Source organism: Rhipicephalus sanguineus, chromosome 6 (genome assembly GCF_013339695.2).
Source record: "Rhipicephalus sanguineus isolate Rsan-2018 chromosome 6, BIME_Rsan_1.4, whole genome shotgun sequence".
Classification (NCBI taxonomy): Eukaryota; Metazoa; Arthropoda; class Arachnida; order Ixodida; family Ixodidae; genus Rhipicephalus; species Rhipicephalus sanguineus.
Genome location: NC_051181.1, coordinates 161,649,319 through 161,664,492, shown reverse-complemented (window position 1 = coordinate 161,664,492; position 15,174 = coordinate 161,649,319). Strand labels below are relative to the sequence as shown.

At 43.1% G+C, this 15,174-nt stretch overlaps 1 protein-coding gene across 1 annotated transcript; it reads right to left on the bottom strand.

The window, feature by feature from the left end:
* Positions 1 to 1,414: 1,414 nt before the first annotated feature.
* LOC119396941 (proteasome subunit alpha type-5-like) lies at positions 1,415 to 14,451 on the bottom strand. The gene is given in 8 exon segments (XM_037664327.1): positions 1,415 to 1,596; positions 2,761 to 2,847; positions 6,993 to 7,095; positions 10,254 to 10,420; positions 13,460 to 13,527; positions 14,151 to 14,277; positions 14,357 to 14,400; positions 14,403 to 14,451. Coding segments are annotated over 8 exon segments (723 nt in total). The 3' UTR covers positions 1,415 to 1,518.
* Between the last annotated feature and the right edge of the window lie 723 nt (positions 14,452 to 15,174).

The window sequence follows — 15,174 nt, the reverse complement described above, 5'->3', positions numbered from 1 at the left end:
TTTTTTTGTCGAGTGGCAGCCTGGGTGTCGTGAATAATCGGCCCACGTTCGTAAAGCCAGGTCGTTACCTGGACACGTGCGCTCGTCGTAATGCTTCTCAAATATTCGCCAGAAAAACTGACAATAATATTACCAAAAACGGGCGCCCTTTCGGCGTATCGCTAGTGGCGGCGTATCGCCGAAGCGAACTTACGCCACGACATGCTTCCAGATGTGCAACAGGCTTATTTTCATTTGATCATCGTGGTGTTTCTACGCCGAATTTTGAGCTCACCCGTCGTACATCTGTTTTTTTATCCTGTGCAACGATCAGAGGCCACAAGCTTTTAACTACGACGGCGACACGAACGAACACAGGCATCGGTGTTTGTGCTTCTGTCCGTTCCATGAACATTGTACTGCGACGTGCTAAGCGGAACCAAATGGTCTGTTAGGGATTAGAGTTATGTTTAACTTGAATATTCACGGCACGGAAACCCGAGAGTCATCTTAAACATTAATTCGCGCACCTATCGCGCAGCCGGACATACGGGTTCGCTAGTCTCCATTTACGTTTCTCCGATTACTTCAAGGATTGCCCTAAATCTTAACGCTCTCTTATAGTGCATATTCCAAGAACCACACAAGGCCAGCTATAACAAAACATACAAAGCAATTGCCAATTTACAGATGCTGCTTAAGAACTGCATTGGCATTCTACTCATCGTCGGCACTGCTGCGGGAACATCTCGTGGGCCGCTGCTGCTTGCTGTTTCAGCAATTTTGAAGCTGACAGCTAAGTGATTATTTACCAGCGCCTTTACACTCGCGAAGCGTTGCTGTGTTTTGCCCGTGTACCGCGAAGAACAGCAATACCTTGTGAACTGAGCGTATACGCTGCATACATCGCCGCGGAACCCCACACACCGGAAGGGCGGCGAAACATGGCAGACGGTAGACGGCGCTGCGGCGGTGGAGAGCTTTCAAAATGGCAGCCTCCTTGTGAAATTGGTGTATACAAAAATGCCTAGTGCACAATCTGCACAGGCACACAACACACAACACATGAGAAAAGTTTTACATCATTTGAGGCTAATCAGTTGCACATGCATGACTACTTTGCTTTTTAATTTCATCATATGTAATGTTTACAAGGAAAATTTAACTTTTCCACCAAGCAATTTCTGAAACTTTTTCAACTAATTATACATATACTAGTACCGTATGCTCTCAAAGAGTTTTCAACCGTCTAATTACAAAAGCTATAGCTTTTGCAATTAGATTGCTTTTGTAATTGTATAGCCTTTATAATATTGAAATATCCGGCTAATTACGAAAGCTATAGCTTTTGTAGTTAGACAGATATGCTTCAGACATGTGTTTCGTTTCTTTTTTACTTAAGCACGATGGCAACCATGAGAAAGACAGCGCATCATTCTGATCTTGCAAAGTCATGTTGCTTCACATGTAAAAAAAAGTTTATTTCAAGGGCCGGACTGCATCCTTCAAGAAAAAAAAAAAAGCTGCAACAAACATATCTCATATGGTGTTGATGACTGCCTCAACCTCCTCCTTGGTCAACATGTGGTAGCCCTTTTCCTTTGTGACATTAGCGACCTAAAACACAACAAGAGACTGATGTTAACTTTCTTTACTGAAAATCGATGTCTGAACCACGTTCTAACCTAAAAAAAAAAACCTGCCAATCAAAGTAGAAATGTTGAAGGGTCTCTGAAAAAGGTGTGGAATGTGTGTGATATCAAGTGTGTATCATGGCCAGTCTTTTCCAGCAGTATTTCTGAATTCATCTGTATCAATGGAGTTCTAGACAATCAAATGCTGCCACTGTTAAACCCCCACAGTTTTGGTCTCATATTCAGCGCAAAGATTGAAGAAAAGATGGAAGAAAAGGCAGGCAGCATGTCAAGCACTATTATGGACTCCCTACTACATGCACGGCATTAAAATAACTGGGTCACATAATAAAAAAAAAGCACAACCTAGAGAAGTTTACACATATGCTATTCAAAAACTGCTGCACGACCCTTTGACAGGACGAAGTATTAGATGGAAGAAAAAAAATCCTACATGTAGCGATCTGTTGTTCAGTTATCCTGTCAAATAAAAAAAGGAACATGTTCTTACTACAGCGCTACAGATGCACTGGTCTTTACACTTTCTATGATTTGGCCATGTTTGTTATTTTGTCTATAATTATGTAGTTCCTTTCTTTTTGAATTTTTAAAACTGGTTGTAAAGCGGCCTGCAATGTCTGTTTTGTTTGAAAGTAACTGAAGTGATCTGAAGCTAGAGAACCAAGCAACAAAAAAATTATTTTGCAGCTAAACAGCGGTACACGCACGAAAGAGCAAGAGACAGCTGCAGTGTACAGATGGAATCACACTTGTCCAGAGCGCCCAGCCGGCCGCTTCAGCTGCTGTTTTCTGCAGAAATATGCAAAGACCAAAGCCGCAATGACACCTGACATAGCCATACTGCATGCTAGGTCCTTGTGCTACAATTCAAGCATGAACAGAAGCTTGTAGATAACGTGAGGTAGCAGCTGCGGACAACAACAGTGTCCACAGCCATGCGTTCCACCACTCTAGACAAGTGTGATTCAGTCAGTGTACAATAATTTACAACCCAAAATTTACAATAATTTGTACAACAGCCCACATATGTAGCGAAGTAACCGAGCATTTGCAAACACCCACAAGCACTTTCGCCAACAGGTTGGCAGTAAGACCACTGTGTCACAGTGTGTTGAAAGACACGTACCTCTACGTTTGTAGAGTTGAGCTTTTCCTCCATGACTTGCTTGAGTATAGTAAGGGCGTTCGTGGTCGCCTCATTCAGTGTCATCGTCTAAAGAACAAACAGTGCAAAAGCAAAGTATTATAATGTCACTGTCTTTTTTTGCCAGGGTATCCATTAACGTACAATATAAAATTTAAAGTACTGATTCTGATGTCAAGTAGGAGGTACAACCTAGCATAAATAAGTTGTATGATGCCTACAACTACCTGAAGACATTATCAGACACTTGACACTACTTCCATATATGCTTGTGTAATGGCCACACCCTTTATTTTTTAGAAGGTTGACAGCACCATCTGTTGTGCAGCTGAAAGTTCCAAGAAAAATTTTTTTTTTTTTTTCGATATTTGGCAATACAAGGCTGCTCTGTCGAGCTTCTGGTGCATGCAGGTAGTAAAAGCATAGCCTCCAAATTTAATGCCTCTTAGTGGTATCTGGGGCATTAATATTTATTAATGCTGGCAGGTAGGTATCAAGGCCACTTCCAACAATCACTGGACAACACTACTGTGCAGTGTAGGGCATGCGAGAAGGGCAAGGAGAACAGTGAACACATCGTGCTCTGGTGTGAACACTTGTGCCCTTGTCAACCAGATGGGGCTACATTTCCTGAGGCAGTTGGTTATGCAGAAGCGCACAACATCCATGACGCATATGTGCATTCCCAGGAAGTGACATTCATCACAAAGGCGAGACTTTCGAAATGGTGGTCATTAGAGCAGTGAAGAAGGTGCATGTTGAGAGTAAACAGAAATCCCTTAAATGGAACTGACTAACCTGCTAGGTTTTTTACTTGAATTGCGCACCCCTGTTCATCTCTCGGAAAACGGAACTCCTGATAAACGGAACACATTTTCCTGTTCCCTTCAGTTTACGTTTAAAGAGAGTCTATTGTACATTTTTATTTTATTATATTGTCATTTTTTATCCTTCTGCTCAGGGCACTGAGAAGTACCCTTCCGATACAGATGAGAAGACCACAACCATCACCTTCATCATCATCAAGAATAGCCAGTTCCAGTGCCACTGTCACCCCATTGATGCTTCTCTTCTTTCTTGTCCGCCAATCACGTGAAATCTCAGAATTGCTGCTTAAATAAAGTGTTCTATGGAGTGTATCGATCTTCGCTCTTTGTTCCTGTGTTCTTGTGTTGAGAAGTTCACCAGCAGCATTGCTTCTTGAGGGGGAAATACATGGGCTATATCGACAGTGGTTAACTTCACCAAAGGAAGCGGACGAGGAGCAGCTGGTCGGACGATCCAGGTTAAGAAAGCGTGCGCAACAATCGTGCTCCCAAGAAAAGCGCGGATACCTGCTCTCTCAGATTGGAAACGCTGATCAAACCTTGGTTTGTTTTGATGCACCTGATAAAGTGAAAGTAGAGGTGATGGGAAAGAAGAGCATCACATTCTCACAAAGGCGGCCGAAAGACAGTGACATTATGTCATACTTATGAAGGTCCACGCGAGGTTGGATGACCGATGAGCTGGTGAGACTGGCTGACATGCATTTGGGAATACAGTCGCCGACCGTTTATGCGGACTCAGCGGGAACCGCTGAAAAGTCCGAATAATCGAGAGTTCGAAAAACAGGATTCACCAGAAAAAAAGCACCTTTATTGGCCCAATGGCCGGAAAAACTTGTCAATGCACATCTGAACACAGGCATGCTTACACATGACCAAGTCAGCCAGTGTTTGGCCATCGCTGTAGGTCGACAATAGCACTGTTACGGCCCGTACTAGTTCGAGGACCTGGCGGACGATCTCATCATCGTCCAACTCTGCAAGAACTCCCAAGCAACTTCAGGTTGAGGTAGGCCACCTTCAACTTGATGAACAACTATTTTTTTTTTTTTACATCATCAGTGTCTTGTAGTTGCCGCATTTCTTGACTGCTCTCGACAGCGCAGTTTGAACAGGTGGCGTCGGAGCCATTTTAGCAGAATTCAAGCCTCACGTGCCAAGCAACAAATGAGACTGCGAGACACAATGCACGAGACGCAGATCAGGCTAACTTGCAGAAACCACTGATAACGCAAATACAGTGTACTAGTTCACTGTAACGCAAGCCCTCAAACGCTACACCAAGCTGACTCCGAGCGTGGCTTGGCCTGGCCTGCAGTTTGGCCATGGCAGCTATTCAATGGATACTTGACTGGCTAAAGCCAGAAGGCAACCATTACTTGAAGCCAACAAACATAGCCTTTGAGGTCGGCAATTGTAATTTCTGCATGAATTTTGACACTAGCACGACCTCCAGCCATAGCCAGTGCAACCTTTTAGTGCTGGCCATAGGTATGAGCGGGGTTCCTCTTCAGAGGGGCGCAAGGTTCATCACAGCCCCCCCCCCCCTTAAATGACGGGGCGGCCGCACCCTCTGCCCCTCCGTCCACCGTGCGCACGCTATACTGCTGGCAAACAAGCAAACATATTGTAAACATCGCTGACAGCTTGTCATGGCAATTGATGTAACACTTGATCGTGCAGCCGGAGTCCAAAAAATCGAACGGTGCACAGTGGGGCGTCCGAATTTTCGGTTGTGAATTTACATTACTTCAATGGGACGAGTGGTGGTGCCGTGAAAGTGACTGAATAAACGAGCATGTCTGTATTTTCAGCATCCGAATAAACAGTCGGCGACTGTAGCAACCAAGTGAAAATACCGACACGCACTTTTTACTTGTCCTGGATAGCTTCAGGGGACTCCTGACAGAAAGCATGTGGCAACAGCTTCGTGCACGTGAAACGGAGTGAGGGGTCGTAACTGGAGGTATGACCTCTATGCTTCAGAAACTGGATGTCTCCAAAAGCAAACCCTTTAGGAGTGGATTTTGCTGTACATACACCGAGCAGATGGCAATGACTGTCCACCAAAAAATACCGACTTGTCGGCTGAAGAGGGCATCCTGTGTGAATGTGTGTCCCTACATTCTTGAAGCGTGGGGTGCCGCTTTTTTTAAAAACGGTGGAGAAAAGCTTCAAGGTCTAACAAGCTCAATGGAACAGAGAACTAACATCTGAGACCGAGGCGAGTGCAATGACACAAGTTTGGAAAAGGAAAAGGGCAAGGAATGTACCAACATTCTTGCAAACATGTGAAAGTGACAATATTTTTTTCTCTTGGTACAAGTGAGTACTGTAGTGTAATAAAGGCAAGTGGTACTACCACCAGAAAAATATTTACAAAAGAAAAAGGTGTCTTTTTCACAATGTAATGGCTGCACACCCACTATTGTCACTGTCACTCCAAATATCTTGAAATAATAATAAAAAAACTGCGACCATTACATGAGTATAGGCTACATAAGCGGTCTTCAGTCTCACGCCAATACGACTGTTCAAAAATGCTGTTACAATATTTGTGGTCTTCGTCATAAGCTACGAAGTGCTGATTAGCAGAAACTGTAACAGCGGGTCCAACGAGTCAACGCTAGCTATTACAGTCACAGACCTGCGATGTTCTACGCACGTACGCGATGTTTGCAACGAGTGCGGCGCGCTGTCGTAATCTGATGATTGAGCTTCTGTTTGGAGCTGCCAAAGTAAAGCGTCATTATATTCTAAATTATCGTCAACCGGTGAACACAGAACGAGTGCGAACGCGTCACTAAGTAGCGCCGCAATTTTCGACAGGCGTCGAATTGAACTTCAAACATGTGCGTTTTGTACGCTTGTTACTGAATGGAGGAGCTAGCTGAAATGGAGAACTTGAACATGGAGAAATGCTCTTTACGACGAGCCCAAAATGGTGGCACCCGGTTGCACCGTTGCTGAGCTATAATTTTGAAAAACGCTGGGTTTTTTTGTTTTTTTTTTTCTGCTATCTCCGCAATTTTCGCCAAGTCAGGAGACACAAAAAATTTTTTACAGCACTTCTACGTAATTTTCAGTGAAGGTATTTTGGAACCAGATTGAAAAAGGGCTACAGCAACTGAAAATGCAATTTTCCAAAAGTCGAAATTTTTTTTTTGTCGTCCTGTTAAGAATAAATCCGATCTTCAACCATGTTTGACTTGTAATTCTCTCCAGTTATAACAGACCCGTTCACTGTTTACATAAAAGTCTCTTGCAACAGTACTCGGATTTCACATACTCCCTTTACAACAGACCAAAATCCTCTTCACTATGAAGGTCTGTTGTAGTGAGGTTACACTGTAATGCACATATGGTAGTTGATGTGTAATGGCTTGCCTTGTGATATTTCTCCTGAAGTGCTTGCTGGGCACCCTCGGAACCTGAACCAATTGCCTTTGCATTGTACTGAACATAAGTACCGGAGGGGTCCATGTGATACCTGTCAAAGGATAAGAGAACATCAAGATTGTGTTGGAAAAATGCTTCATCCCTTTTAAAAACTCACAGCAAGAAAATATTTTTACACGGGAGATTAAGTATTACCATAACTTTAAAGGGACACTAAAGGCAAATAACAATTTATGTCAGAGTGAAAGATCAATGCATGACAACTTCTAAAACGGCAGTATTATCAACAGCAGTGCCCTACTTACCGAGAAATTAAGCTAAATGTATCACATGATGAGCGCCACGAGTGGGACATTTTCGAAGTGATCCCGATGACGTATGAGAGTCTGCCTACAATAAATCACTAGTAATCAAACTAGCAGCAATAAAAAAAGAACCTTCCGTGCATCAGAAGACGTAATAAAATGTTGTTCGTTCATTTCCGTTTGATTCATGGAAAAAAGAACCTCTGTGGCGTTGCCCTGGGGAACTGCGCTTCGCCTGGTGCCCTGCTTCGCTCATGCGGTCGCGTCTCAGTGATAGTTTCAGGATCGCGTACTGCTGCGGCGTACAGCCCAGCATCGCGAGCCAATGCCTCGTTGTCAAGTTCTCCATCCACATCCATTGCGGCAAGCTTCGATTTCTTCGATGGCCGTTGTTGCTGCTGTGGGTCCCGCTACTCTTGCTCTGCTGCTACTAGTGTCGGCTGCCGCGCAGTAAAGGCGGGCGACGTTGGGCACGGCAGCAGTGACGTATGAAAGTCTGATTTCAGGCGGGTGATTTGAAGTGCGCTAACGCAATGCGGACCACTAAAACGTGATATTTAGGCTTGTGCGAATAGTAAATTTGAGCTTCGAAGCGAATTCGAAGCAAATAGTGATTTTGGTCGAATAATTTCGAATCGAATTCGAATAGTATATATCACATATTATAAAGAGAAATGAGCATATCTGTCATGACCAAACCAACCTGCACAACGTTTTTTTTTTAATTGTAACAAGGCATGTGCAAATGTCATTCTTTTTGGTTCAGAGGAAGTGGAAGCAACTTTGAATAGTAGCAGGATTTGGCTTTCGGTAGAATGCAAATGATAACCTGAAAAATATGTTACGTTTTAAAATTTACTATACTTGGAGCATAGAAGCCGGTATAACAAGTTTTTAAACTTAAAAAATGATGAATCGATTTGAGGGTAATGTGTTCATTTAACTTTAAAGTGGGGCTTCGCGGCAGTGCGGATTTTCTCTGGAAAGGTGTATTCACGGTATAGCAACCCTTCATTGCAGTGAAGCCACCTTTAGAAAAAATTACAAGCGAATTGTGCGAATTTTTCCTGGAAAAGGTGTATTCACGGTATAACACGCCTGCACTGCAGTGAAACCACCTTTACAGGGGTTACAAGCGGACTAATATACACCTATTCGTTCATTTCGAATACTTCGAAATTTTCAATAATTTAAATTCGAATCGAAGCGAATTCGAATACTGTATTATTCGTTCGAATATTCGAAGTGCTCGAATATTCGCACAAGCCTAGTGATTTTATTTCAAAATAAGCGCTTCCTTGGCATAAAAGTAGCACTACGAGGTTTCTGGGCCGCTATTTCAACAATCAACGTCGACTTAATATTTGCCTTTAGTGTCCCTTTAAGAATGGGTAATGTTATCGGGTTATATCTTGAGGCAAATGGGTGAGCCACATACCTTGCTGAAGTGCTTAATTAAATTGGGCTTTACTCAATTCCTAAACAGAACTTGCATGCATGCAATACTACCACACAGAGCAAAAGCTGTCATGTAGGGTGCCAAGTCATGCCCGTTACAGTTCTTAGAGTATCCAAAATATGGCACGAGTGCTATTACTTAACGGATAAAGAGTAAGGCGAGAGAGACATACCAAGCTCTCATAATAGCAAAAACAAAGAATATAGAGAGTTATACTTGTGCCTTAACACACACCTGTATGCTTAGTCTTCTTTAGTTTCACACTGGCTTTGGTAAAATAATGCAGCTACGTACTTTCAATTGATCATACACATGATATGTATGCAGTTGAAACTCGATTTAACGAAGTGATGACCACGCCTGAATTATTTTGTTAAACATGGAGGGTCGTAATCTTGAGAAAGGGATATTTCAGTCCTTCGATATCTAAAATTGTAATGTAGAGACACCCAAAAGCCACCTCGGCATTGTTTTTGCCATCATGCCTGCTCATGTTCAAAACCCACAAGGGCAGCTTGTGGGCAACAATAGAGCCTGCCATGTTGCCCAAGCATGAGGGGTTTTATGTCCAGGCAAGCTACCAAGTAGCTTGCTGTGACAGGCTATCGATGTGCAATGTGGCAGCGAACAAATGTAGTGAGTGTGCGTGCAGACTGTGCGAGAAATTTGGAAAGAGACTATCAGTCCCACATGTTGTGTAAACCACGAAATAACGAGAGCAACCACCACTGCCCATAGCGCAATTTGGTACGTGAGAGCGCTACGTACTGTTGAGTCTGTTGTTTCGTGCAGGGGCACAGCTTACAACCTCATCAAAATAAAGCTAGGGCCATGACTAGGGCACCTAGATGTTTGAACACGATAGAATTAGCACGAATGCTCAAAGAAAAACCTGTATGTGCCAAAATTATTGGGAAATCCCCACACCTTCACTCAGTTATTCAAGAAAAACTTCCCTTAAACTGGGTTTGGTGGCCAAGTTCATTCGTTAATTCGGGTTGATGACAGCACTGAATTCTATGACTACATGCAGTGGAATGAAATTTTTTTCGTTAGGTCGGGAACTTCGTTAGATCGGGAACTTTGTCAAATCGGGTTTTGTTAGATCGGGTTTAACTGTAGTAGTAATGCATTCTACCTATGCTGCAGGGCAGTCAGTAACAAAACTAATTACCTTTTGATTTGCACTCTCTAGTCTAAGGTTTCAGAGGAGTGAGCAGACATGTTATTCACAGCTAAATTATGCATAAACTGAGTTTAACATCCCAAACCAACATCAAGGCTCTGAAGAATGCCGTAGTGGGGTGCCTCAGATCACCTCTAACTACCTGAGCTTCTTTAAAAAGGCACCCAAATCACTCTGCACAAGCATTTTTGCATTCCTTTCCATAGGAATGTAGCTACTATAGCAGGGAATTGAAACTGCAATCTTACATTAGAGCAGAGCCACAAAGCCATAGAACCACCACGGCGGGTGGTACTCACAGTTGTGGGCCCTTGGCGTCAATGCCAGCAAAGAGGATGGCTACACCAAATGGCCGGCTCATGGCATTCCCATCATCATCACTGTCGCCAAACTGGATGGCCAAGTTTGAAACGGCCAGGGCCACACTTTCCACTTGCATCTTTTCGTTGTAGAGAAACCAGTGGTTCTGAAGCAGGGAGACAAGAACAGACGAGCAGCATTCAAAAGCCAACTTGCGACAACATCACTTATAACGATGTAATATTTTATGGCGTGGCGAACAAGTAATAATTGGTCAATGCCGTACATTTACAACATTTGTATGTTTGAAGAAGGCTCCTATTTTGCAACTCTTCCTCTTTTTTTTTCCAAATGCCGTCACCCTGTAGGAATCCAAAGAATTTTTGTCTGCTACACTGACCTTTTTTTCAGGTTTGTTTAGGCTAGTGAATCAACTATCGCTTGCACAACCATATGTGCGGAAATTTTTGGTTTCACCTTGTAGGCGACTTCCTTTTGCTGCACTTGCGCGCTTGTTTATTAACAACGGGGTGCAATTGCAGCTGCTCACAAGTGGGTGCTGGTATATAGGAATTAAGATGTTGTGCGTGCCTGTTTTATTCTTAACTGCGGAAAATGATTACCTTTGAGAACTGCAAAAAATTATTGCCTGTCAGCAGTGAAAAGATGTATGGTTACTGGAAGTTTCTCACTCCTTTGGCTTTTATGACGGATGCACAGTTTCCTTCTGTGCCCTCACATACACAGCTACTATGCAATGGGTGTATTCTGCAGTTTCTATGCTGCAAGTCACTCGAGCAGTGATTATTTTGATTTGGACTAATGCCAAAATGCCAAAGCAGAATCAGATTCATTGGAGGCCAGCCAATATGAGATGAGGAATCACCAACTCGCACTCGAACTTCGATCAAGTAGCAACTTCTCGGAAGTGTGTGCAGCACTGACGATTCTGATTGGGATAAAGGTTAATAAAGTGTACACATTTTTCACAGCATGCGAAACATATTTCTTCTGGTGTGCATATTTATTTTTAAAAAGGCCCTGCAACACTTTTCAGAGTTATAATTGGCACATGACGCTTTACGAATCACATGCCACAAACATTTCTGGAATCTGTCAAGTATGAGCGGTGTTGCACAAACTTGTTGCATGCTTCAAGCATTTTCTCTCTCCTTTCATACCAGCAAGAGCGCTGTAAGCTACGCAGAAAGGGGGCAGGAAAATGCGTCCCTTCGTCTGCGCGTGTCATGACCTTGAGGAATTTTTTGTCTTTTTTTTTTCTTCAACCGCGTGGCTTATTTTCAGTGTGATCACGAGCGCGTGCAGGCGGGCACGTGGCAGCATCCCACGGTGACCACGGTAACTAATGCAGCTCACGATGCTGAAATCAGCCAATCATCGTGGACTTGGCTATATGGCGCAGTAATTTGGGTATATGGCATTATTTGTAGAAAGAAGAGGGAGAGTTTTTGAGCTGACTTTGAAAATTAATTTCTATATAAATTCCAGGCCACGTGCTGAGCTATAATGTTTGGCTTGTTGTTCTCAGGAGCCCTGTATACCGATCGGCAGCGTTTTCTGAACATGCTCAAAAAGTGTTGCAGGGCCCCTTTAATATATGTTTCTTTCATATTTTTATTTTTCTTGTTAATTAATAAACAATGCACCTATACCTATGGAAAACATTCATTTGTCACTCTAGGGTAAACAAAGTGGGGTAACTTTTTCTGCAACTGTTGATTCTAAGAAATTAAATCTGCAATAAATAAAAGTGATCCCGTGGAGTCGCACATGGTGAAAAAATTTGACCCTTGAACAGTTAAAATGCAACAGGTCATGCATGTTTTCTAATGAAACGTTTTGTATATGTCCAACACAGAGTTATTGGAAAGCAAATGCATTGCTGCTACACCTTCATGAGATTCTCCTTCTTCTGACCATTTGAACTTTATTATAAACCATACTTGAAACGCAGTCATCACGCTCCTAAATTTTTCTGTTTTAGTATGCCCAAGCATGTGTGGCCCAACTAAAACTGTCTTGCTCTAACTAAGAGGCAGAAGCTTCAGTACAGTAGCATTTCCACTGCCTTTCAAGTGTTTAAATTTACCCCTTCTGCTCGTGAGATACACAGCTTACCGTAGTCGGAATACCGAAAGTAATATATTCAATGACCACAGCATATAAGCCGCAAAGGAAGTAAGAAAAAGAAAAGACAGTGCAGATCTCGTGAAGTGCAAAAGATAGCCTGGTGTCATTTGCAGTGATGCTACTGGCCCAGGCCATTTTGGAGCAAGCAAGAATTATTTTAGGAGTAAAAATGAGCTTTTGGAGCAGGTGTCTATAAAGCAAATGCGAAACCACTAAAAATGTGCAACTTGAAAGTCCAGCCTTCACAATGCACACACAATTAGAAGGAATAAGTGATGAGTGGTGTTCAGTGGCACAGTCAGGATGGCAGATAGTGTCCCCTGAAATTTTTTTTAACCTTTACTGTATCCAGATATATTAGACACACAAAGAGAGGTAGTAAAACTGTGTTTCTAGTCACAGCTTTTTGTGTGTGTGTGTGTGTGTGTGTGTGTGTGTGTGTGTGTGTGTGTGTGTGTGTGTGTGTGTGTGTGTGTGTGTGTGTGTGTGTGTGTGTGTGTGTGTGTGTGTGTGTGTGTGTGTGTGTGTGTGTGTGTGTTTGTGTGTGTGTGTGTGTTGTGTGTGTGTGTGTGTGTGTGTGTGGTGTGTGGTGGTGTGTGGTGTGTGTGTGTGTGTGTGTGTGTGTTGTGTGTGTGTGTGTGTGTGTGGTGTGTGTGTGGTGTGTGTGTTGTGTGTGTGTGTGTGTGTGTGTGTGTGTGTGTGTGTGTGTGTGTGTGTGTGTGTGTGTGTGTGTGTGTGTGTGTGTGGTGTGTGTGTGTTGTGTGTGTGTGTGTGTGTGTGTGTGTGCTAGCACACAAACAATGCCACCTTCTGAAGAAAGTGATGGTGAATTTCCCAAGGCAGAACTGTTGTAATGTGCAAAGCACTTATCAAGCGACGCAGACGCATAGTAACACAGTATTACCAACTGACAATAACATAATCGGTAAAACCAATAAAACGAAAACACTTTTTAGGTAACACAGCAGCTATTACAGTCATCCCAACAGCACTAGAGAACAAGATAAAATAAAAAACAATAAAAAAAGTAAAGAATTTGGCTCTCAGTTCTCACCTGAGCCTCCACTCGTGCCCGGTCAACCATAGTTCTTGAATCAGCCATCAAGCCACTGACAGCACATCCTTGAAAGAGACAGACCATGACACCCTTAAGCACCTTGTGATCAAACATATTTGCTAAGTGATAACATGAAAGGGAAAATAAAACTGATAACATGCACTGCAGCACAGGTCAGTACATGCAAACGAAGAGAAAATGAGAGGAACCCAGGAAACAGGTTATGATAGATGGTTTGCACTGACGTCATCTTAGCAGCCATGTTGGAGGTTCCAGCAATGTTGAAAAGTTGCATCTGTTGTGCTCAGCGCAGTGGTTCTGCAGGAACTTCTGGCACACACGCCAGCAGAACTTCGTGGCATTAAATATAGCCACCATGTTGGAGCACCAGTACGGTGTGACGCTGTGTGTCTGACATCATGTGCCAGGCATTTATAGAGAGTGTAAGAGTTCAAGCGAAACGGGTAGGTCATACAAAACACTTCAGTTGGTTGCATGTAGCCCAGCAGTTATATTTCTGCATAACTGTTTCAAAAGAAGGTCGAGTTCTAGGTGCTTGCTTGCATGACATTTCTTTTAACTTTACTTAGCTATATGTGCTGCAACCCCTTATGTGCATAGTATAATCAGCTTGTTTCCACCGCTGGGTGGGCAACTGATAGATACGGTAAATAAAGGGTCCGCCTACCGATGTGGTTGTCGATCTCGACGATCTTCTCGATTGTGGTAGGCTCCATGAGCGGCGACGTCACTCGCTTCTCGACGGCCAGAACAACGCCTTCCGAAGTTTGTATACCAATGGCTGTAGAGCCAAGCTGAAATCACAGGGCAGGTTATGGTGTTAAGCTCCTCCTCGCAGCTTTCACTTAGTGTTCACGAGAAGCTTTTACTCACCTTGATTGCTTCAATCGCGTATTCGACTTGAAATAACCTCCCTCAGGTGAGAACGTGTTGACCCCTCGATCGTATTCTGAGCGTGTCATGAACATCTAAGAGACCAGGAAAGACAGTGTGAAGGTCTTGGAATCCTCGCAAGGGTCAATCAGTTTGGTTAGTAATAGAGCAACACGTTTAGAATGGTACTCGACGAAGCAGGGCATCACTACGCTTTGCTCTTTCTTGCAACAACGACGAATACTCAAATTCACATTCAATAAACAGCGGGGATGACATGCAACTCTCAGCGTCGGCCGAGACGACTTCCGGATACTTAGTTTACGAGAAGACAGCAAGATTAAGTTACGCGCTTAATATATCCAGTAATGTTTAAATAATACTGTCCACGTGAAAAATTAGTGCTTACTTTCGCTGACGCTTTTCAAATTACCGATAAGCTCCAAAACACAACCCGGCGCAGACCGACTTGCAAGCTCGTGTGGGTGCCTGTACGCCGCCTGGACGCCAAAATCTGAAAAACTTGCACTGAATAAGTGTACCGTTTCACAAGTAAATAACTCATTTTTCTATAATTAGGCTTTTATAATGTAAGTAATTTTTTTTTATTTACTAGTTCTTAATTGAGTATACGAGGCTTGAAGATGGCTGATTTTTGGCTAGCATCTTAGCTCATCGATTCATTTTCAGTCATGACAAGACAAGCCATTTCAGAGCTCGATGCCTTGTTCGATGTGCGTGGTCGACTTGTGCTCTTTGAGCCGCATTATTAGCGGCTATAATTCTTTACAGTTCTTTTGCTGAATTACTCGAGCTGG